Raw genomic sequence first — 25736 nt, 5'->3', positions numbered from 1 at the left:
CATCAATCGATGCAGCAAGGAACGCTGATCAACGTCAGGTATTTTTCGCTGCTTGATGGTGCTTGGTGTAGGGGATATTCGACAGATTTTTTCTGGCTATGGGAGAGCAAGTTTAGATGGCGTCTGAACAGGATGGCTGCCAGGCTCCGCCCCCCAAGGAACTGGTTTATTATGGCCAAGTTGCCTGCTTATATACACAGCAACCAGCGTGGGGTCTCCATTCAATACAAGGCAAGCCCCTCCCATAAATCTCTGTGCCTGAGAGATAATTGCGTTAAAGACCGGTAAGCTAATGATCTCCCAGGAACAGAGAACAAACACGAAACATTATAAAAATATACAGTAACCACACATATTATACATCCTCAAATATCCCTGATCTGATCCCCCCAGTTGTCCAAATAGCGCTCAGATCCATGTAGAGGAAACACCACCGTGTTAACCCCTTAAGGACACATGACATGTCTGACACGTCATGATTCCATTTTATTCCAGAAGCTTGGTCCTTAAGGGGTTAAAGTTCTGACCAGCTGCACACGTGGTCCTATGCCCAGGGCCAGTGCAAGGATTTTTGCCGCCGTGGGCAAAATAAAAATTTGCCTCCCCCCCATGTGACATCACAATGCCCCACCCATATGAACTAACGCCAGTGCTGCACACAGTGTGTGTTTACATTAAAAAGCCTGCAGGGACAGGCTATAGACACCAGAACCACTTCATTAAGCTGCAGTGGTTTTGGGGACTATAGTGTCCCTTTAATGTGAGGTAAATTAGAGATTAGTGTCACTAATAATATACTAGATTGCCTACTTACAACCAGATGAGGATGATGATGGGCTCTGGCTGCAGCCTGGCTCCACTGGTCGGGTGTAGAACAGGATCTCTGGAGGCTGTTTGTAACTGTGGTCACAAAATTCAATGTTCTTGTAGAACAGGAAGCAGCTCCATTTTTTTGTGGCCCCTTAAACAGCTCAAGGTCTTGGCCCCAGGGCCTGAAGGTGAGTATGCCCATAAGGCCCACCCATAAGTCCACCTATATGTTCCACCCATGAGTTCGCTCACAGAGAGTAGAGTGTGTAGGGGATGTGTTATGTGTTATTGTAGAGGATCTAATGTGTGCGCTTATGGAATGTAGTGTATATGGATACCAGTTTGTGTAGGTGATGCAGTGTGTTTGTGTGTAAGGGATAGAAAGCAGTGTGTGTTTGTGTATAAGGGATGTATTCTGTGTTTCTGGTTGTGTGTAAGGGATGCATTGTGTGAATGTGTGTTTGTATGCATAAGGGATGCAAGGTATATTTCTGTGTATGTAAGGGATGCAGTGTGCGTGTCTGCAATGGGTGCATTGAGTGTGTGTAAGAGATGCATTGTGTTTCTGTGTGTGTGTAAGAGAAGCGGTGTGTGTTTGTGTGTAATGGATGCATTGTGTGTTTCTGTGTGTGTAGGGATGCATTGTGTGTTTCTGTGTATGTATAGGGATGCATTGTGTGTGTGTGTGTGTGTGTGTGTGCGTAGTGTGAAAGAGCTCCCTGTCCTGTCCCCTGCCCTATAGAGCTCTCCCTTCCGTCCCTTAGAACTCTCCCCTGTCCCTTAGTGGTCTCTCCTCTTCTCCTCGACTTTCCATTAGTGGTCTCTCGTCTCCCCCTTAGTGGTCTCTGCTCTCCTCTGCCTCCCCTAGTGGTCTCCCCCCTTTCCATTAGTGGTCTCTCCCCTCTTCCCCCCTTATCAATAAGTGGTCTCTTCTCTCCCCCCACCCTCCCCTAGTGGACTCATCTCCATCTCCCCTCCCTTAGTGATCTCTCCTCACCCCTCCTCAGCTAGTGGTCTCTCCTCACCCCCCTCCCCCCTTAGCGGTTTCCCCCCCCCCCAGCGTTCTCTTCACCCCCCCTCCCACGTTCTCCTCACACCCCCTCTCCCTCCGTGGACTCTTTCCCCCCCATTCTCCTCAGCCTCCCTCCCACGTCCCTCTCCACCCCCCTCCCCTTAGTGGACGCCCCCCACCGTTTAACGTGGTCGAGCTCCTCTCTGGTCTGCGGTACAGGAGCTTCTGTTTCCTGTACTCGGCTGGACTGACAGGAAGTGCTCACGGAGTTTTTTTTACTGATGGTAATGAGAAATATGATTGCCATTATGGGGTAAAGAAGGTATTGTTTTCCCTTTTCTGGCACAACTGGTAATTGCTTTAAATTGGATTTTCCGTCTTGTTTTGGATCAACAGAATAAAAACATGTACAAAAGATTGAACTTGAAGGATCTGAGACTTGTTTTTTCTAACTTCGATTGGCATGTAACTAATTCATATCTCCCAGATCGGACAGGTGGGCAGGCCCTGGGGGGGTTGGGGGGGGGGCATCGCCCAAGAAGAACCTTGGGTCACCAATAATGCCAAAACTGGGCAGACAAGCCTATAAAAAGGGGCAAGTCAGTGAAAAGCACACCAGAATAGTGGCCAGCCTGCAACATATAGGACTAAGAACTGAGCAGTGACAAAGCCCTCTCTGCATGCTTGTTCACAGCACTTATGCTCCTGACGACAGTTCCCTGGTGGCCTTGGATGTGGAACTCTAGGGAACAAAATCAGCACAGCGCAACAGGATCACAAAATCGGGACTATTGGCAAGTCTGTGAAGTGAATTTAGGCCCAGTGTATCTATCTTCAGGCACATGAAGCCACTAAGTTACTATTTAGTAGAGGGTGGCTGTCACTTCCGTTAGCTCAGGAATACTAACAGAAGTAAATCCTCCCTGGTTGTTTGATTGACATTCGAGGCTGGGGAGGGGGGTTCCCTAGTTAATTTATAAAAGTGCTAATTTCTCATAGAAATCAGCACTTACAAACTGGGGTTAAACCAGGGTACTTCTCCTTCATAAAGCACTTCAACAAGCTGAAGTGATTTGGGGGCATGGAGTGTTTTTTCTAAAGACACATTACTGTGAATATTATTGTTATGGTGCTCTGTTATACACTCAGACTCATGAACAACATAGAGCCAGTGGTGAATTTTGGATTTGTGCTGCCCTAGGCATGACAAAACTCAGGTACCCCCAGGGCCGGCGCTACCATAAGGCGGCCCAGGCGGCCGCCTTAGGGCGCACCGGCCCTGGGGGCGCAAAATCAGGGTGACCGGAAGGAGGGAAGCGCACTGCGCTCCCCTCCAACCGACGACCTATTGTAGCGTGGCCGAGCGCCCGGTTCTGCGGGCGCGCGAGGGAGCACTCTCCCATGTGTGCTTCCTCTTCAGCTCCCTCGCGCGCCGCATACTGATACCGGAGCCGGAAGATGACGTCATCTTCCGGCGCCGGCATCCCTTCGCGGTGCGCGAGGGAGCTGAAGAGGAAGCACACATGGGAGAGTGCTCCCTCGCGCGCCCGCCTGTCCGCCAGCCAGCCAGCCTGCCTACCCGCCCAGGAGCCCAGCAGCACCACTGGACCCCAGGGAATCCCTTCAGCACTCCAAAAAGGTAAGGAGGCTGGGGGATTAAATTAAAAAAAAAAAACATGTGTTAGTGTGAGTGTTATTGTGTGTGTGTGTGTGTGTGTCTGCTAGTGAGTGTCAGTGTGTGTGTCTACTAGTGAGTGTCAGTGTGTGTGTCTGCTAGTGAGTGTCAGTGTGTGTGTCTGCTAGTGAGCGTCAGTGTGTGTGTCTGCTAGTGAGCGTCAGTGTGTGTGTCTGCTAGTGAGCGTCAGTGTGTGTGTCTGCTAGTGAGCGTCAGTGTGTGTGTCTGCTAGTGAGCGTCAGTGTGTGTGTCTGCTAGTGAGCGTCAGTGAGTGTCTGCTAGTGAGCGTCAGTGAGTGTGTCTGCTAGTGAGCGTCAGTGAGTGTGTCTGCTAGTGAGGGTCAGTGAGTGTGTCTGCTAGTGAGCGTCATTGTGTGTGTCTGCTAGTGAGCGTCATTGTGTGTGTCTGCTAGTGAGCGTCAGTGTGTGTGTCTGCTAGTGAGCGTCAGTGTGTGTGTCTGCTAGTGAGCGTCATTGTGTGTGTCTGCTAGTGAGCGTCATTGTGTGTGTCTGCTAGTGAGCGTCATTGTGTGTGTCTGCTAGTGAGCGTCAGTGTGTGTGTCTGCTAGTGAGCGTCATTGTGTGTGTCTGCTAGTGAGCGTCAGTGAGTGTGTCTGCTAGTGAGCGTCAGTGAGTGTGTCTGCTAGTGAGCGTCAGTGAGTGTGTCTGCTAGTGAGCGTCAGTGAGTGTGTCTGCTAGTGAGCGTCAGTGAGTGTGTCTGCTAGTGAGCGTCAGTGAGTGTGTCTGCTAGTGAGCGTCAGTGAGTGTGTCTGCTAGTGAGCGTCAGTGAGTGTGTCTGCTAGTGAGCGTCATTGTGTGTGTCTGCTAGTGAGTGTCAGTGAGTGTGTCTGCTAGTGAGTGTCTGCTAGTGAGTGTCAGTGAGTGTGTCTGCTAGTGTCAGTGTGTGTGTCTGCTAGTGTCAGTGTGTGTGTCTGCTAGTGAGTGTCAGTGTGTCTGCTAGTGAGTGTCAGTGTGTCTGCTAGTGAGTGTCAGTGTGTGTCAGTGAGTGTGTCTGCTAGTGAGTCTCTTACTGAGTGTGTTTGTGTGTGTATTAGTGAGTCTGTTTGTCTGTTAGTGAGTGTGTGTTTGTAAGTGAGTGTGTATGTATGTCTGTCGCTGAGTGTGTCTGTCAGTAAATGTGTGTCCGTTAGCTGGTGTGTATGCATCTGTTCGTGAGAGTGTGTGTGTGTGTCTTCAGCACTTACCTTTCTCCCTTGGTGCTGGGGATTCCTCCGCCTCTCAGCTCCGAATGCTCTTGCCGCGCACGCATTCAAACCGCCCATAGGAAAGCATTACTCAATGCTTTCCTATGGACGTTCAGTGTTTTAGAATAGCGGAAGCTCCTCTAGAGGCTGTCAGTGAGACATCCACTAGAGGCTGAATTAACCCTCGGTGAAACATAGCAGTTTCTCTGAAACTGCTATGTTTTCAGCTGCAGGGTTAAAACTAGAGGGACCTGACACCCAGACCACTTCATTGAGCTGATGTGATCTGGGTGTCTGTAGTGGTCCTTTAAGTGTGTGTGCATCTGCATGCACTGGCGTACATACCACGGTCGCAGGGGTCACAGCCCTGCAACCCCTGCGACCAGGTGCCCGCCGCCATGTGTTGCGGCCCCGGCCCGCGCAGAGTAAGCGCGAGAGGGGGGAGGGCACGGATCAATTTGCGCACTGGGGCCCCATGGGTCATGTGTACGCCACTGCACCTACCCTGGTGTCTGCCGCAGGCTGTGTGGAGGGGGCAAGGATATGAATGACATCATATCCCTGCTCCCTGTGTACCACACAGCGTGGCTGGCGCCCTGTGATGGGGCTGGGCTGCAGGACAGGACTCCAAGGAGCCAGACAGCATGCATCCAGGGGACAAGATTGAACTGATGTAAGTATGTAATTGTGTATGTCTATGTATGTATGTATGTCTCTGTATGTATGTATGTATGTATGTAGGTCTCTGTATGCCTGTATTTCTGTACAAAATGTATGTGTCTGTATGTTTCTGTATGCCTGTATGTCTCTGTATGTACAAATATATGTGTCCGTATGCCTGTATGTCTCTGTATGTACAAATGTATGTGTCTGTATGCCTGTATGTCTTTGTACGTATGTGTCTGTATGCCTGTATGTCTCTGTATACCTGTATATATGTATGTGTCTGTATGACGGTATGTCTCTGTATGCGTGTATGTCTTTGTATGCCTGTATGTATGTGTCTGTATGCCTGGATGTCTCTGTATGTATGTTTCTGTATGTCTATGTATGTATGTATGTGTCTGTATGACGGTATGCCTCTGTATGTATGTCTTTATATGCCTGCATGTCTCTGTATGCATGTATGTCTCTGTCTGTGTCTGTATGTCTCTGTATGATTATTTCTGTGTTTGTATGAACCTTATTTTAAACGAGGGTGGGGGGCACCAAAATGCATCTTCGCCTGTGTAACTAAAAATCCTAGCACCGGTCCTGGGTACCCCTAATCTAAATTTGCCACACCCCTTCCTGTCAAGGCTGCACCTCTTCCTGTTTAAGTCCACACACACTTTGGCTAACATACACACCCTCACTGACAGGTACACAGTCATTGGCACACACATTGTTTAACTAATACACACTTTTACTTACAGACAGACACTGACAGGCACACTCTCAGATACGCACATTCTCAATGATTTGACACACACACTCACTCAAAACACACTGAAAGACACACACACACTCACTGACAGACATACACTGACACACAGTGACAAACATACACACACAAATTCACTGACACACACATTGATACCGACACACTGACAAATGATTTATTTTAATCTAAATCTATCCAGCCTCCCTATCTTTAGGAGTGCTGGAGTAAATTCTTTCCCTGGGGCCCACTGAGGATGCTGGTTACCTGTGGGGCAGCAAAAGAGATGGTGAGGGAGTTTTAATCTCCTTGCTCTGCTCCCTCGCGCACCGCTTAGGCTTTCTCTCCCCCCCCCCCCCCCAAATATGCAGCTCCATGCATTTACACACACTGTACACTATACTACAACTCCACACACGGTACATTATACTACACAATTTACACACACTACAACAATTACACACACTATACATTATATTACAACATTTACATACACTACACCCTTACACAAACACACAGTCTGCAGTCACTACACACACCCTTGTGTGTGGACTCGGGTGTGGCCCAGTGGGCGGGCCTCAGAACTTGAGCTGTGTCAGGGGCCCCAAAATATCTGATGGCAGCCAATCCTGTAACATGTCTGGCTGACCGTCACAGCAAGTCTAAGGCACAGATGTGTGGCTTAGCATTATGTGACTAGCAGTTTACAATGAGATGGTCTCACTATCTATCCACTGTGAGCTGCACTGGGCACTGACATTGTTTTATGTAATCTGGGATACAGACAGTTACTGGAAATAAATCCTACGCCTGGGCATCCCCTGTAATGACTGTAGGTATTCACTTTGAGAGTGCTTACCATGCTCCAGGGATAACAATAGCCAGCACACCGCAAGTGGCCCTCTGCAATGCACAGCGGATTACAATTTGCCGCAGTCTATGATGTTAACGACTAGATGCCTTCTAGCTAACCACATCATCAGGGCCGTCTTTAATATTGATTGGACCCTGGGCAAAGCATTTGCTTGGGCCCCCTAGACCCTGTACCCCTCCCCAGGCGTGCAAACACGTTATCTCCCTTAATGCAGTGGCTACCTAAAGTAGAGAGGTGCAAGAATATTTTTTTGGGCCTCCCTATTGCAAGGATGTTTAAAAGGTAGATCCCCATCTGTCGTGCGACTCCAGCAATGCCTTGACAGCTGGGGCTCTACCATTTACCCATGTTTGCAGGTTTTTATTTAGCCCTAAGCAGTTTTTGTGTGTATCAATGTAAACAGGTTTTTGTATGGAATATGTTTGTATGTGGTGTTGGCGTTTGAATGTAAGCATGCATTTATGTGTAGTGTTGCTTTTTGAATGCAGGGGTGTGTATACATATAATGTTGGTGTTTAACACAGACGTGTATTTGTATGTTGTGCTGAAGCTTGAATGCAGGGGTGTATTTGTGTGTAGTGTTAGCGTGTGAATGTTGAGATGTAAGCACAAACACACACGTAGATATGCACACAACCTGACACACATACTGAGAACGTACAGATACACTGAAACACACAAAGACAACATACAGCTACACACTGACACACATACACAAAGATACAAACACAGACACAGACACACACACACACTTAATAAAGATACACACACACACACACACACTTAATACAGATACACACACACACACACATATATATACACACACTGACACACACACAGATATACAGAGACAGACAAACTGACACACAAACATACACTGATAGACATACTTACACACACATAAATTGACAGACACACTGACAGACATGCTGACACATTCACCAACACACACACCAACATACTGACACAAAGAGCCATACTGATACAGACATGCACACACTGACATACATATGGACACACAGTGACGCATACACTAACAGACATGCTGACACACATATACTGACAGACATACTGACACATTCACAGATACACAAACACACAAAATTTACACTATTAAACCCACCCTTCCTACCTTGGAGGGTGGCTTTCCTACTTGTGGCTGAAGGTGCTGGGAGTTGGGGTCTGGCTAGCTCGGCCCAGACCCCCACCGCTCTGCCTCTTCCCCCTCCCGCACGCTCCTCTCATTAGTGGAGGAAGTGACTGCCACAGGCGTCACTTCCTCCTAGCCGGCTGCCGAAAAGCAAGAGGGCCCGGTCGCGCTCTTAAAGCACCAGAGCGCAGAACCGGGCCCCTGCTGACAGAAGCCCACCGGGTGGCCCTTAGTGCATGGGCCACCCAGTGGGCCTCCTTAGTGCACGGCTGCACCGGCGGTGGGAGAAATGCTTGAGGCCAGCGGGGCCCACGGTGCAGCTGCTTTGGGCCCCCCAGGAGTAAGTGGGCCCGGGGCAGCTGCCCCGTTTGCCCCGCGGTAAAGACGGCCCTGCACATCATGGCAGTGTCCGGATGTGGGAGATGGTTTGCTAGCAGATGCTCCAAATGTATTTATTTTATTGTTTTTAGTATATTTGTAGGGCCACCATAGTACCAATGCATAATAAAATAAAAAAAATATGCTAAAATACACCTGAACAAAACTGCAAATAATAAAATACGCTAAAATACACTTTTGTCAAAAAAGAGACAGAGGGATTTGGGCCCAATACTGGGAATGTCCCTCCTAAACGGGAAAGTTGTGAGGTATCTATCCACCTGACACACAGTCATTGCCCTATACACGAACACACTCAAACATATCACAACACACTCAGCAAACATTCTCAGGACACTACTTTTAGAACACTAAATCTTCTTTTCTCAATTTTTACCACACACTTACTATCCTCATACCGTACTCAACAAGTTTCTAAATATGCTTTATTTATTGAGTTGCCCGTGTTGAGGCTGACCTAGTGTCCAGGCGATAATGCCCATAGTGCCCTAAACTAAAATGAATAACTGCTCGTTGTGGTCCGTGTCGACTCGCGTGACGTCACCAGAAACGTTCTTCCTGCGTGTGCGTTCCATGTGTTCTATGCGTTCCATGCTGGGTAAGGATAGTGTTCAGTGAGAGGAAGAGCGGTAAGTTACAGTGACACCACCCCCAGCCTTGTCAGACACAGATGTAGAACAAGGTGTAGGTACATTGCACTATAATACTGGAAGCCACTATTATATAAATGTGAACTACTGTGTTTATATTAGGAAACATATGATCACAGGAATTCTTTCCCCGTGAAACTCTTTATTGATAACCTTTAAAGCCAGACAGTTTTAGCTACTAACCACAATATTTTATTTGTTCATTATATAAAAACCACAATATTGATGAAATTCACACAAGCCACCAGAATTATGAATATAAATTTTGTATTGAGGGCTGATTGGTGCTTTAAGTTTATGTATGTTCCTTTGTGGGTACAAGGGGTGATTAGATTAGATTAATAAATATACCTCTGTAATTTTAATACTTTATGGAAGGTAGGAAAATGACCGTTCAATTCGTGTATTTTAGCACCCAATAGGTTATGCTGAGTGTGTGCAATGGTTATATTTGAACCCTTCTTATGTTGTCATGCTTTGAGCATGTGTGGAATGTGTGCTTCACATGTGTCCAATTAAAGCAACATTTCAGGCACTTGAGCTGGTTGGTAGGTAGGAGATAATGCCAATGTATCATTCTCTTTCTCTTCTAATTTGGAAAACTATTGGAAAAAAATGAGAACCAGTTTTGTAAATTAATGTAAGATAATGTTGACTTGTGTCATTTTGGTTTGTATTTTTATGTTTGACGTGACAAGAGCATCTCTATTATGTGTTTTCACTTAGTTCACCACTCCAACACATTTTACTTATTGTTATAGTGAAACGGCAAGGTAAAACTTAACTCTAATATCTGTATCTCTAATATCAAGGGAGAGAATAAAATGGGCAGGCCTCCATGTGTTCTTGCCATTGCACCAATGTCTATGAAGAAGTAGTCATATATCAAGCCACAATTCTGATAACGTGTGAAGCAAAATGTTAATATTCTAATGCCAGCAGTGCTACAGCCACTTTATGACTTTGGTGGGATGAATTGGGAGCAGTCAATTCTCTGCAATATTTACTTCTATACAAAGCAACTTATCCTGTCTCTATTCTGCCTATGGTTTATATCTCGGGCAATCTGCAAAATTTCCTTTTTTTCCACTGCCTTTTCTCAGTGGGGAGATATTAAAGGGACTTTCCAGTGCCAGGAAAACAATCAGTTTTCCTGGCACTGCAGGTCCCCTCTCCCTCCCATCCCCGGTTGCTGAAGGGGTGAAAACCCCTTCAGTCGCTTACCAGAGGATGCTTCTTCAGCTGCTCCTCCCCTTCATTACGTCAGCCGGCGGGGGAGACTGATCGCTCCGCATGCGCATTAGACCTCTCCATAGGAAAGCATTGAAAATGCTTTACGATGGGGATTTTAGCAATGCTGGAGGTCCTCACACAGCGTGAAGACGTCCAGTGATGCAATAACGCAGATAATCTGTGCTATGATGCCGGAAGTTCCCTCTAGTGGCTGTCTAGGAGACAGCCACTAGGGGAGGACTTAACCCTGCCAGGTAATTATTGCAGTTTATGAAAACTGCAATAATTACAGTTGCAGGGTTAAGGGTAGTGGGAGTTGGGACCAAGACCACTCCATTGGGCAGAAGTGGTCTGGGTGCCTGGAGTGTCCCTTTAATAGGCTGAGAGCCTCTGCTCAAGCTCTCAGCGGCACCAGGACCAAAGCAAACTGATTGAAGCCTCGACATGGAGGGTGAGTGGAGGGGTAGAGTGATCGTGCGGCTACTTGAAGACTGTTGGGGGTAAACCTTCATTAACAATTTAACCCCTTGAGGTAAGCCAGTCTCCGGGGCCTCCTCACACCATAACTCCGATTAAGATTTTATGGTGCCCAGAGTGTCCCTTTAAATAGTGCCCCAAAAAAGTTGATAGAGAGAATGAAACCGTGATTAAAAGTGAGCGTGAATATGAAGGGGACATGTCCAAGTGAATATGAATCTAGTAATTAGGAAATGGGACAAAGAACTAAAAAGTGTACTGACTTTTCAAAAAGGAGAAGTAATGTGCAGAGAAAATTCCAGATCAAAAATAAAATGTTATAAAAATTCTTAAAGGATACCTGTACTTGCATTTTCACTTATGCTCTTTTGAAAGAGCATACATGTTTTGCTAGCCTATATAGATTGGATAAAATAAAATAAAAACTATTACAATTCTCTTTTCTCACACTTCTCGGTCAAATAGTCAGCATAGATTCTATGCCGACGATTTCACTGTCGAAGGAGATCAGAAATACCTCCAAAAAAAGGTTTTGCGGCACTCCCAAGCATAGAATGTGCTGCAGTCGCTAGGAAAACTCCCTAGCCAGTGCTGGTATAGGTACGGAGTGACAGGAAAGACCTCTAGTAGCCATCTGAGGAGTGGCCACTGGAGGTATCCCTAGGCTGTAATGTAAACACTGCGTTTTTCTTCTAAAAGAACAGTGTTTACTGCAAAAAGCCTGTATGGTCTGACTATACTCTGTAGTTGTAAACTCTATAGTCACCAAAACGACTTTTAGCTTAATGAAGCCGTTTTGGTGTATAGATCATGCCCCTGCAGTCTCACTGATCAATTCTCTGCCATGTAGGAGTTAAATCACTTGTTTTATGCCATAGTCCCACCCTGTATGTGATTTGCTCTAATGTTTACACTTCCTTTACTGCAAATTCTGTTCAGTTTAGAATTTCTTATCTCCTGTTCTGTTAAGAGATTGCTAGAACCTCCAGGAGCCTCCTTGTGTGATTAAAGTTCAATTTACAGAGCAGGAGACAAAAACTTTTAAAACAAGTTACATCTTAATCTGAAAATGAAACCATTTTTTTCAAGCATGCTGTATCCGTCAGAGCTAAGGGAGATGTGGCTAGGACTGCATTAGCAGAAACAAAGTTGATTTAACTATTAAAAGGCACTAACTCCTTAGTGACCAAGGATGTATCAGGTATGTCCGACAAAAAACGGTCCTTAAGGACCGTGGACGTACCTGGTAGACAGCCATTAGAGGAGGACTTAACCCTGCAAGGTAATTATTGCAGTTGATAAAAACTGCAATAATTACACTTGCAGTGTTAAGGGTGATGGGAGTTGGCACCCAGACCACTTCAATGGGCTGAAGTGGTCTGGGTGCCTACAGTGTCTCTTTAATTGAACTTTGATCGCACACAGAAGGCTACTGCAGGCTGCAACAGGTAATTCGCAGAACAGAAGAGAAGAAAATCTAAATTAAACACAAAAATTAGGCTCTCTTACAGGGAGGAGGTGTGTCACAGTGAGGACTAGGGCTGCACAAACAGTGATTTAACCCCTTAAGGACCCCTTTATTATATATATGATCTAAATATATATATATATATATTTATATATATATATATATATATACATACACATACACTAAGTGTATTTTAATATTAATATATATTTAATTTTATATATATATCAAAATACACGTACAATGATATTAATTTTCATTATATATATATATATTTATATATAATATAAAATAAATATGTAAATGCGTAAAAAAATAATAAAAAGTATATGTATGTGTAAATTCGTTCTAACTGTATTTTAAATTTTTTTATATATATATATTTATAGCAAAATACATGTAGAACGAAATAATATATATATGTGTGTGTGTGTGTGTGTGTGTGTATATATATATATATATATATATATATATATGTATATATGTATGTGTGTGTGTATATGTAATAATTTTACATAATTAGGTCATTTTATTAATTACAATTTGTGGGACCTGCCTGACATCCCAGGCCAAAAGTCCAGGGAATTTAATTTGCTAGCTCTATATTTAACCCTGTAACTTTCCAAGACACCATAAAAGCTGTACATGGGGGGTACTGTTTACTTGGTAGACTTCGCTGAACACAAATATTAGGGTGCCAAAACTGTAAAATGTATGTAATATTGATAATTCACAAAAACTACAAATGACTCATGATAATATTAAATGTATGCTTACTAATGCAAGGAGCCTATATAACAAAATGGGGGAACTGGAGGCAATAGCATACACTAAACAATATGATATAATAGGCATAACAGAAACATGGTGGGATGAGACACATGACTGGGCAGTTAACTTAAATGGGTACACGTTATTTAGGAAGGATAGGAAAAACAAGAAGGGTGGTGGGGTATGTTTGTATGTCAACCATGAGTTAAAGTCAAATCTTAGGCATGTGGAGTGTGACGAGGAAAATGTGGAAGCTTTATGGGTAGATATCTGCTTGGGGCAAACAAAGGGAAATCAGTTAGTTGTGATATATTATAAACCACCTAATGTAAATATTAATGAGGAAGAATAGCTGTTAGAGGAAATTGGGAAAGCTGCAAATTGGGGTAATACGTTAATTATTGGAGATTTTAATTACCCGGACATAAATTTGGATAGAGGGACTAGTACTTCAGCAAGAGGAATCAGGTTTTTGAATGTGCAGCCGCAGCAAGCCCCACTGTCACCTGCTGCTGCTCAGTCCCACTGGACCCCAAGGAAGCCACCCCTCTTGAACCCAAAAGGTTGGAAACAGGAGGGCGGCTAAAAATATGTTACATTTTTTTGTTTTTCTTATTATTATTTTTGTGTGCATATCTATAGTGTGTGTAGTTGTGTGCAGCACTGAGATAGGAGACACTTTTTAGTAGGTGTTTGAGTAACAGCTACTAGAGGTGTTACTAGGCAGCAAAATGCCATGTTTACATTGAAAAGCCTGCAGACACAAGCTATAGACATCATAACAACTACATTACGCTGCAGTGGTTCTGGTGACTATAGTGTTTCTTTAGGAATTGTATTTTTGACATTGAAACACCTGGCGCCTAACTTTTTTTTTTACTTGGCTCTTGGATTCAAAGCAAATTTGTTAAGTCCTGCTTTAACTCCTCTCTTTTGCAGTTAGATTTTAGTTACTATATAAATATCTAATAGTTCCACTATTTATATTTCCTATATTACTTTCATTTATAAAGCATAGCTTCCCAACATTGGGATGTATGTAATTGGCTAGTTGCGGAGCCAGATAATGCAGATTTCTCCTCTAATGATATCCTCTGCTCAAAAAGAGACTGTCAGTTTGAATTGCATGAGTGCCAGGCTTACTGAGAACACTGCCAGCCAGCTCCTCCAGACTGCCAATGTCAAGCCTGATTGTGGAGTAAATGAGTTGACTTTTTTGTTTTGGGTACACCAGAATTCCAATCAGGGTCCCCAAATTGAAACCTTCCTGCCAAGTTCAAAACCGTTTTGGATATCTTATTATTTGCATTATATTGATCCAGCAGGTTGTGCAGCGCTTTACAATTATAAATTGTGGATATTTGATGTGCCATTTACAGATACAAGAGTGAAGAAGGCCCTGCTCAAACACGCTTACAATCTATTATGTAGTGATGAAGTAATTTAACTTGTCTGCTTAGAAAGTTTGATTCTTGTATATCATTTTTTTTTATTTTTGTGTTACAGGATCAAAAGATGACATTTCAATGGACAACGGTTGCAACCTTTTTGTACACAGAAATTGGAGCACTTTTGATTCTATGTATTCCTTTTATTTCCCCTCTAAGGTACAGAATACCGTCATCATAGTCTTTCATGGCATTTATAGCAAAGTAGTTCAGAGGGAAATTCCCGTTCCATGCTGGTTAATGATGCTGTTGGAAGTTGGTACACCTCCATCAGTAAAGTGTATTTTCTCTTTATGTGAAGCTTATTTGAATGATGTGTCTCTGGTATTTAAGATAATGTTTTTCCACCACATGCACATAACCACATTTGAAGCTTCTCTCCCATCTCAGCCCCTGTCTGTCATGTTCTAGCATAATATGGCTTGGTTTCCAACCACGCTCTCAGATCATTGTGGGTAGTGAGGAAGCATATAAAGTGTTCTGTATAAGGTAAAGACACATACCAAGTTAAACCTTAAAACATTAATAGTTGTAGGTCAGGGGGAACTTTATAAACTCCTTAATTGTCCCATGTGCGACAGGGGTACTAGGTGCCATTCTCATTTGTATGTCTGCAGTTACCTGAAGCCTTCTGTTTTCGAAGCCCTGGTCTAAAGGGAAACTATAGTGCCAGGAAAACAAACTTGTTTTCCTGGCACTATAGCCTCCCTTTCTGTAAAGAACCACCCCCCATCCCATTGTGCGCTTACCCGGCTCAACTCCTCCCACGCTCCTCCCCTGCCAATGTGAGCCGGCAGGGGAGATCTAATGCGCATGCGCAGCTGTGGCTGTGCTTACATTAGGATTTCCCCATAGGAAAGCATTATTCAATGCTTTCCTATGGGGATTCCGGTGACGCTGAAATTCCTCATGCATTGCATCCATCGCTGCTTAGGCGACCAAAAGTTGCCTATCCACCCGGAAGTCCCTCTAGTGGCTGTCTGGTAGACAGCCACTAGAAGAGGAGTTCACCCTAGCAGGCAATTATTGTAGTTTATAAAAACTGCAATAATTACATGTTCATGTTAAGGGTGATGGGAGTTTGCACCCAGACAACTTCAATGAGCTGAAGTGGTCTGGGTGCCTACAATGTCTCTTTTAAGGTTTGCAAACTATCAAAGGCGGTCCAACTTCTGCAGAGCTGTATCATGATTAACATGGTATTCAAATTAACTTGCTTAAGCAAAATAAAGTTAAAACATTTGCGAGTTCTGCAATGTTAGGCATATTTTCTTCACATATGGATTTATCTGCATAATATTTGGTATCCTCCTCATCCTATCACTTAAAAGAACACTCCAAGCACCATAACCACTACAGTGCATTGGCGCTCTGCCCCACACTGTAAGTAGTCAAACTTTTTGAGAACGGCGGTGCAAGCCTTAGCTCATTGGCTGAGGGCAACAAATGAAGGGTGTGGCTCAGGGAAGCTAATGGAAGCTCCTAAACTGCTGAAATTGAGGGACAATGGTCGGCGAACTACTTGCAAACTGCGAATGGCAAGCATGGTGGTTGTGATGTTTGGAGTGTTCCTTAAATTAAAAAAAAAAAATTAAGGCTTTTCTTACATGCTTGCATTTGTGCTTCTAGATGGAGGAAAATATTTGGATTTCGGTTGTGGAGTATAATATCCCCCTATTGGAACAAGGCTTTTCTCTCCATCATAGTTGTATTGATTATATTGTTTCTTGGTAAGTTATTATGAGAGAGATATTTTGTATCTGTGTTTGTTGCTTAATCCTAAAGTCCTACTTTAATGTTTTAGTGCTTACGTTTGATTACCATATATACTTGAAATAGGTATTTTAGCTATGTGCATTCCTTACAACATAGATGATATATTGCATGTAATAATTAAATATGGTAGTTTTTCCTTGCGGTAGCATAGGCGTTTATCTCCCTGTGTTGATAGCCATCAAGTTTCTCTGCAGTTTGCACACTGCATACAATTCATATCATGAGCATAATTCTATTTATCGGTATAGAGGAACTATCATGAAAAAAGTATATATTTTGTGGCATTTGTTAATAATAAATATACTGGTCTTTTCCACAATACTTTTTTATTTTGATAACACATCTTCCCAGGTTTACAGTATTGCTTGTAATCTGTAAATATTTAGCAATGCCTGTTTGATTAACCAAATGTCTTATGGTTTCTATGTATATTCAAGCTTGACTTTTACAATTAACAATGTTTAAATAGGATTATAATATCAAGATTGCCATTCTTTTTTAACATTTTTTTTTAAATTTTAATTCAGCTGTAATGACGCTGTTTTTTATTTTATTTTTTTTAGTTCAAAGGCCAGTAAATGGATAAGTTCCTACAATTAAAGAGCATAGTCATGTTTATTTCTGATGGTTCTTCTTTTGCTTGCCCAAATAAACACTAAGGGGAAAAAGAGTGGGGATGAGTGAAAGCTACTTACCTCCAATCCATGAATTCGGTAGTGGGTCTTAATGTATGTAAATATAATGAATGCATATGGCCTTCCATGATAACTTGTGTCTAACTGCACCACTATTCACAGATAATTGCCTGCTATGGGAAGTGGTTACGTAAAAAAAAAAAATGAAAGCCTGGTCAACTGTAATTGCAATACCCTGCTTGTACAATCTAGTTAAGTAAAAGTAAAGTTTTCAACCCCTATAAATTCTGCAATACAATTTACTAGGGTGTTTTAAAAAATAAATTAAATAACTAATAAATAAAACTGTTCCTCTTTAACCCCTTAAGGACCAAACTTCTGGAATAGAAGGGAATCATGCCATGTCACACATGTCATGTGTCCTTAAGGGGTTAAAGGGACATACATGATAAAATTAATTTCCTTCAATGGTGCTGTTGCCTGAGGAAAGTGAAAATGCGTAGTTGGTACCTTTCTGACATTACATGCAACATTTGTGTTTACAAAACAGAAGCGATGTCTGCTGGAGCTGCCGCACCTTGTACCAGTGAAGGGCACATAACATACTTTACCTGATGCCCTTTTGTAACTTTTCATTTTGTTATGTCAACACATTTCATGTCACATTGTAAACAAGGATTTCTCTTTTGTATTGATTGGTAAATGCATTAGATGTATTCATTGTAATCTTGTTTATATGAAATAGAACATGTCAGACCATTAAAATTTGCAAAAATCAAATCAGTTATACAAACGTACATTTTCACGATTTATGTAAATAGATATAATGTATTAGAACGTTGTTGTCAATTTTACATGTGCCACTGGAGGGAAATACCCAGTGTGTGGTGTACAATGCATCTTTTATTTGAAAGAAAATGTGTCCACACACAATCTAGATAAACAAGGGATTTATATCAAATGAGTGTTTTGGAAATTCCTCGGTTTGTTTTGCCTGTGTAGTTTTTAAATTTGATTTATTTATTTACAGATGCTGCAAGAGAAGTAAAAAAGTACTCTGCGACGCAAGTGGCAGACAAGACTTCAAAGCTTTACCCTAGTTCTTATGATCTCATCCACATGAAACTATTTAGATCGCAACGTAATCTTTATATTTCAGGGTTTTCTCTCTTTCTCTGGCTGTAAGTGTCCCACACAGAGCTTGAATATCTAAAGCAGGTTTGAAGTTGGTCTCCGTAATTGGATGGCACACATACAAATGAGATCATACATTAGACAATACAGACCTATTTTGACATGCTTTTCTCACAACTCTCATTCCAATATGATATTAGGTGGAGGGGATTGCAACTAGGCTCTTGGAGCTAGTATTCTTTTAGTTACTATGGATTAGTAAAGATTCTGTGATCTTTGGTACTCCAGGGCATCTTAGAATCCAAGAGGTCTTAGATCTGAATCTCCGTAACTAGTCTATGCTATCGCTGACAGACCGTAAGTTATATTCTACAGACATGCCATATGCACATTTGGCAGTGGTGTAACTGATCCATTAAAACAAACAGAATATCCAGCTTCTATTATTAGTGAGTGATTTTTAAAACCCCTGAAACATGCTACATTAAGCCACATGCAGTGTTTTACCTGACACTGCAAAATATTTAATGTTGCCGTTCTCTTTGCCATTTATAGAAACTCTATCTTTGTTTGGGGTGGGGGGGGGGGGGGCACAATTTAAAACTACCATGTTATGATCCCAATCTCCATGGGTATGAGCAACAGGAAAATACTTTTAGATCAAACATGCTTATACAAGACACTAGACTGATACTAGTCTAGTGTCTCTTTTCTAGTACTTTTAAAAGAGACTGCATGAAAATGAGACCTGACATACTTATTAGCCAACATCTAGTAAGATGATGTACTCTTGGTTGTTTTATTTGAAAACAAATGTCAATAAAGACCTATAAATTAGCTTGCTTTTATGCATTTTGATCATTAGAGATATTTCAGTTCACCACAGGATCCCATCTTTAGCGATCAAGCAATGCCCTGTATGTTTGTGCTAGTGAGATTTAATCAGTTTATAACACTTTTTAAGACATTAAATGGACACTTTAGGCACTATAACCATGTGATCTCATTAAATTTGATATTTTCCTCTGGCACAGTCCCTCCCATTCGGTGTTATTAATTTTTATTAACACTAAATTAGGGTCTCTGGCCCCTGCTGGAAGTATGGCTAAGGCAGAAATTGCACACTACCTCCTAGTTATACCAAATCATGCCATCAGTGGGCGCTTTGAGGTTTCAGCTAGTACTCTCAGCCAGTCACAGTTGCACACTGCTGTGTATGTTAATGCTTCCTAATTAGCCGAGCAGCATAAAGGGCATGGGCTGCTGGGGACTCTTGCTTAGCATTAAAACGTTAGAAACAGTTTAATTCTGAATGGAACTGTTACACTGTTCAGTATTGAATATATGCTCTATTATCAGTGTTGACATATTTTCTCCACATATCGCTATTATTTTCTAATTTGCATATTTCTATCTCTTGTACCCATTGTCTCTGGCCCGAAGGTTATCAGAGTATTATAAACGAATAAAAATATTTCATGTTATGTTTTCCACAATACAATTTAAGTATGCATTTTTTCCATAAGTGCCTCTCATTAATGAATGGTGACCTGGCAACCCTAGTAACTTTAGATGTACTGTTTCTAGTGTGAAATATGGATGTACAAAGTTTTTATAACATCCTGCTTTGAAAGGACAAACTTGAAAGTGTGCAGGGAGATGGGAACAGGGAACCTCCTTGCATCATAACCTTTACAAGGAGCATAAGTTGTTATGACACTTGGAGTAAAACAAATATTTTTTAAATATTTAAAATTCAACAGTAAGTGACACAATTACAAAATGTTACAGAAGCACTAGGTTGATTAGGACCCTGCCCGAAAAAGATTACAATGTAGGTTATAAAAACATGTTGGAATGGGCAATATAGGGGATAGCAACCAAGCGGAGGGTCAGGAAAATAGCAGGAGTAGGAGTGAAGTATGGCCCTTTAAGAGAAAGTGAGAGAGGTTTGTGAAATAGTTACCCTGGCAGTGCAGTGTCCATGGTTTCGGTGTGCAATATATATATTGTGTGCGTTCATGTACATGATTTTTAAATAAACAGAAATTAACACACTAAACGTGTTTTTATAGAGTTCTGCGCCGACTCGTTTCCTTGATCATTCAGTTAGCAGGAGAGATGGAAGGTCATGATGCTTTGAAAACTCAAGTGGAAAATACTAATGAAGCAGCTAAAAAATACATGGAGGAAAATGAGAAGTTTAAAATGGTATATTTTCCAATGTATTTATTTTGATTTAAAAAAAAAAAAAAAAAAATGCTTTTATTGTTGTGCATGTCCAGTGGTGCCCCAAATTCCTTCCCTGTGGGTGTGGGAAGAAAGATAAGTAAAAACTATTCAAAGGGTTACTTTAAACATTTTTATATAATCAAATATTTATTTATTTTTCTTTCTTTTTCTTTTTTGGACATTACTATTCCCCTTCTCCCGTCCCCCGACCCACTTAAAAATCTGCAAAGTAAAGCAATAACTTTCCTGGAATCCAGTGCCAGTAGAAGATCCCCACACTGGTTTTGACCAGATTTCACATTATGCAACCTATAAAAGTGTTCCAGGCTGTCTACGTCACGTGTTCGGCACAAAAGTTAATATATATATCTGTATGACAAATGCTGTGTATATATAAATTTCTTCCACTATGGCCACTTCTTAAAGAAGAAGTGGTCATGGTTGTTTGAATAACCCTTTGACTATAACTTTAGGGGACCTTAATCTAGTTAGCCCTGAAAGGAACACCATAGTCACCTAATTTACTTTAGTTAAATAAAGCAGTGTTAGTGTATAGATCATTCCCCTGCAATTTCACTGCTCAATTCACTGTCATTTAGGAGTTAAATCACTTTGTTTCTGTTTATGCAGCCCTAGCCACACCTCCCCTGGCTATGATTGACAGAGCCTGCATGAAAAAAAAAACTGGTTTCACTTTCAAACAGATGTAATTTACCTTTAAATAATTGTATCTCAATCTCTAAATTTAACTTTAATCACATACAGGAGGCTCTTGCAGGGTCTAGAAAGCTATTAACATAGCAGGGGATAAGAAAATCTTAATTAAACAGAACTTGCAATAAAGAAAGCCTAAATAGTGCTCTCTTTACAGGAAGTGTTTATGGAAGGCTGTGCAAGTCACATGCAGGGAGGTGTGATTAGGGTTCATAAACAAAGGGATTTAACTCCTAAATGGCAGAGGATTGAGCAGTGAGGCTGCAGGGGCATGTTCTATACAGCAAAACTGCTTCATTAAGCTAAAGTTGTTCAGGTGACTATAGTGTCCTTTGAATGTTAAATATACAAGTCTGCATTTCTAAGGTTAGTGTTCTTTTGGGAAATTACTATCTGAAAACTACACAGAATTCCTTACATAGACTGTGGAAAATGTAAAATTAAAATCTAAATGACTGAGTGTAGTGAAGCATAAACTAAAGATATTGTTTGCAGATTCTAAGCAATTGTATCATAATGATACCAATATTTCATATCATAAGTGCCATCAAACCTCTTTCCAATCTGTCATTTACAACCAAATTGAAAGGGAGACAATAGGCAACAATGGGCATCCTAGTTTCAAATGTTAAATGAAAACATAATCAACTGAAAGCTACTGTTTGTAGCCAGTAAAGACCCTCCGCAGCCAGGAAGAGACTTTAACTCATTTCGTACAATGGGTAAATCTTCCATTGACCAGTGAAGGCAGCATAACCACCCCCCTACCCCCATGATGTATCTTTGAGCATGACAGGACATCTATAAGCTGATTAGGTCTATACATCAATTTATACTGTGTTTGAAAAGTTAGATGCTTGCTTCTGATGTACAGTCTTACAAACAGCAGTTCATACAGAGATGTTTGGGGAAAAATGTTTTTTACTTACATACTTTTAACTTATTTGCTGTCCAACCATTCACTCAAGTCCATATATCCGTACGTCTCTTCCAGATTCAATTTGTTTTTTGGTTTTTATAGTTTTATATTTTTCCAAATTTTCTTCTTTGCATCTTGATTCTATATCACTATATATTACTGTATCCATATTCTATATGTTTATCTGTCTGCACTATATTGATTCTTGGTATTAAGTTTTCAAAGCATAATATTGTTGAATTTTTTTTTATTCCTTGTAGACTCCGGTATATAATTGGTGGGAGGAAAGAGGGTAATAATCCAAAAGTTCTGACTGATTTAAATTTGCAGTGTTGCATTTGCTTCTGCCTTTTTTGCTAGGCCATAAATAGAAATAAATCGAAGGAAGGTGCACAAGAAATTAACGAACAGAATGAAAAATTCAAGCGAGAACTTGATAACACCAAAAGTGAACTTAAGAGAGTGACCGAAGGTATGCATCCTTTAGCTACTTGAAATTTCTTTGTAGAAATTAGTTTCAGTCTGTTATTTTGGATCACAATCATAAATATGACAGTATTATAGTTTCAGTGTATTACATGCGTTGTTTATTTTTCTTTCCAGCTTTACTAGCTTTGCCAATTATTCTGTCACCTTTTTATAAAAAAACATAACTGTCACATGTGAGACTATAGCTCAATCAAATACCAGACTAAAAGTTGATTGTGAGTTTTCAAATACCAAACTAAAAGTTGATTGTGAGTTGTGCTTTTTATTTCTTAAAAATCTCACTAGTTTCAATTTTATCACTTTTAATGTGCCCCTGAAACATGTTAGTGCTTATTAAACCATATCGTTTATATTTGGATATTCAACTATGCATTTTAAGCAAAGACCCTATAGATGCACATTTAACTTGATATTTAAAATGAATAAAAAGGGACACTATAATTTCAGGGGTTTGGTTGGAAGTGTGCCTGGAAGAAGGGTTATTCATGGACTTTACCCACTGGTAGCTGGTGTAGTGTAGTGTAGTAGTATTTGTAAAAACATTTATTGTAGTTTAAAAGATAAGCTAGCATGTTTTATTGTTGGGAATCTCTGTTGCAAATTTGTACTCATAAAATGGTCACTTCCATCCAAAGATGGACAATACAAATATTGCTAATGCAGAAGTGTAACGTTTGCATTAGCAATACATTGAGCAGTTTACATTGAGCAGTCGTATGTGGGTGCCCTGGGAATCCTAGGTTTTAATAAGACGGTTCAAACATGGTTTACCACAGAAATGGAGGATGGTACTTTTCCCTAAGACGAATGGACGAATGCAAATTAAAAACAACTTGTTTGATGGACCAAACTTTGTCCATGCAATTTGTTTTAGTAACAAGGAGGGAGCTAACAGCTCACACCTCCCTCCGTGTAATATTTAAAAATATTCCTAAATCCTGTATTGCCCTCTCTTACCCTAAGCCATATTAGTATAAGGGAAGTTAAATCCTCCCTTCTGCCGTGCCACAATGTGGGAATGTCAACTAAACAGCAAGCAGCCATTGGCTGTTTGCTGTCCTAAAAAAAGATTAGTGATTGGGCAGCTAATGCAGGTCCTTCATGCTTCCATAGTGGGGAAACTATCCTATTAATAAAGTAGGGAGACATAGTGTTCCCTCCTGAGCCCCACAAGTGGGGGCTCTTAAAATAAATGGGCTAATAGTGTAATAATATTGAGGAGGGAGTCAATAAACTGGTGGTGGGTAGAGGGGGCTGAACCCCAGCTTCCTCCCATTGGGGGGTATCGTTGTCCCCTTTTACTATTTAGAGCCCACACTTGCCATCAATGGGTGGTGGATGGGGGGACAATAGGTCAAATTATCAAAACTAGGAAGAGAAAGGGTTTTTCGTAATTTTGGTATTTAAACTTCTTAGTACATAGCTCTTTAATCAGTGTGGGATACTATAAGGATACCAAAAGGGAGCTATCTACTAAACCGCTCCCTAATTGTCTTAAATATAGCAATGCCACAAGGGTACAAATTTAGGGAGTTTTCTGCTATATCAAAATTTGATTTGTCCAAATAAAATTCAGTAACTAAAATAAAGTCTGAATTCCCACGAAGAATGAATGAAGAAACAGACGAAATTTGGTTCGGTCGAAAGAAATTATAATTTTTTTGTCTGAATGTATTTGGATGAAATTAAAACTTTGACGGCGCTCAAGTCTAATAAGCAGCTAGCTGTCGTGGTTATGATCTTTAAAGTGTTTCTTTAATAACAATGAATCCCAATCTTAGAGTGATTAATTTTGTCATTAAAACAATTGATCACTTTTCTTTTAGAAATGTAGCATTGTGTGAGATAGTATATTATCATGGGCTGATATAGACCGATCCTAACAATATTTTGTAATTTGAACGGTTATGCAGCTCTATTACCGTATTTATCGGCGTATAACACGCACCGGCGTATAACACGCACCTCATTTTAAGAAGGAAATTCCAGGAAATTCCCCCCCTTTCCATAGTATTCTCCACCCCCTCCCATAGTGTTCCCCCCCTCATCCCATAGTGTTCCCCCCCTCATCCCATAGTGTTCCCCCCCTCATCCCATAGTGTTCCCCCCCTCATCCCATAGTGTTCCCCCCCTCATCCCATAGTGTTCCCCCCCTCATCCCATAGTGTTTTCCCCCCTCATCCCATAGTGTTTCCCCCCTCATCCCATAGTGTTTCCCCCCCTCATCCCATAGTGTCCCCCCCCTCATCCCATAGTGTTCCCCCCCTCATCCCATAGTGTTCCCCCCCTCATCCCATAGTGTTCCCCCCTCATCCCATAGTGTTCCCCCCCTCATCCCATAGTGTTCCCCCCCTCATCCCATAGTGTTCCCCCCCTCATCCCATAGTGTTCCCCCCCTCATCCCATAGTGTTCCCCCCCTCATCCCATAGTGTTCCCCCCTCATCCCATAGTGTTCCCCCCCTCATCCCATAGTGTTCCCCCCCTCATCCCATAGTGTTCCCCCCCTCATCCCATAGTGTTCACCCCCTCATCCCATAGTGTTCCCCCCCTCATCCCATAGTGTTCCCCCCCTCATCCCATAGTGTTCCCCCCCTCATCCCATAGTGTTCCCCCCCTCATCCCATAGTGTTCCCCCCCTCATCCCATAGTGTTCCCCCCCTCATCCCATAGTGTTCCCCCCCTCATCCCATAGTGTTCCCCCCCTCATCCCATAGTGTTCCCCCCCTCATCCCATAGTGTTCCCCCCCTCATCCCATAGTGTTCCCCCCCTCATCCCATAGTGTTCCCCCCCTCATCCCATAGTGTTCCCCCCCTCATCCCATAGTGTCCCCCCCTTTCCATAGTATTCTCCCCCCCTCCCATAGTATTCTCCCCCCTTCCATAGTATTCTCCCCCCTTCCATAGTATTCTCCCCTCAAACCCTCCCATAGTATTCTCCCCCCTCCCCCCTCCCATAGTATTCTCCCATCCCCTCCCATAGTATTCTCCCATCCCCTCCCATAGTATTCTCCCATCCCCTCCCATAGTATTCTCCCATCCCCTCCCATAGTATTCTCCCATCCCCTCCCATAGTATTCTCCCCCCCTCCCATAGTATTCTCCCATCCCCTCCCATAGTATTCTCCCATCCCCTCCCATAGTATTCTCCCATCCCCTCCCATAGTATTCTCCCATCTCCTCCCATAGTGTCCCCCCCCCCCCCCCCCCATAGTGTCCCCTAGTGCACTTTCCCTTGTCCCATAATTA

At 42.0% G+C, this 25736-nt stretch overlaps 1 protein-coding gene across 1 annotated transcript in view; it reads left to right on the top strand.

The window, feature by feature from the left end:
- Positions 1 to 9107: 9107 nt before the first annotated feature.
- BCAP29 (B cell receptor associated protein 29) overlaps positions 9108 to 25736 on the top strand; it is a 38295-nt gene continuing 21666 nt past the window's right edge. Inside the window, exons 1-6 of the mRNA XM_063448110.1 lie at positions 9108 to 9173; positions 14650 to 14750; positions 16221 to 16321; positions 18033 to 18183; positions 20212 to 20347; positions 22362 to 22473. Coding sequence (XP_063304180.1) covers positions 14659 to 14750; positions 16221 to 16321; positions 18033 to 18183; positions 20212 to 20347; positions 22362 to 22473 — 592 coding nt within the window. The 5' untranslated portion in view covers positions 9108 to 9173; positions 14650 to 14658. The remainder of the gene's footprint in view (positions 9174 to 14649; positions 14751 to 16220; positions 16322 to 18032; positions 18184 to 20211; positions 20348 to 22361; positions 22474 to 25736) is intronic.

The sequence above is a fragment of the Pelobates fuscus genome, chromosome 3, assembly GCF_036172605.1.
Source record: "Pelobates fuscus isolate aPelFus1 chromosome 3, aPelFus1.pri, whole genome shotgun sequence".
NCBI lineage: Eukaryota > Metazoa > Chordata > Amphibia > Anura > Pelobatidae > Pelobates > Pelobates fuscus.
This window is presented reverse-complemented; position numbering and strand designations above follow the sequence as displayed.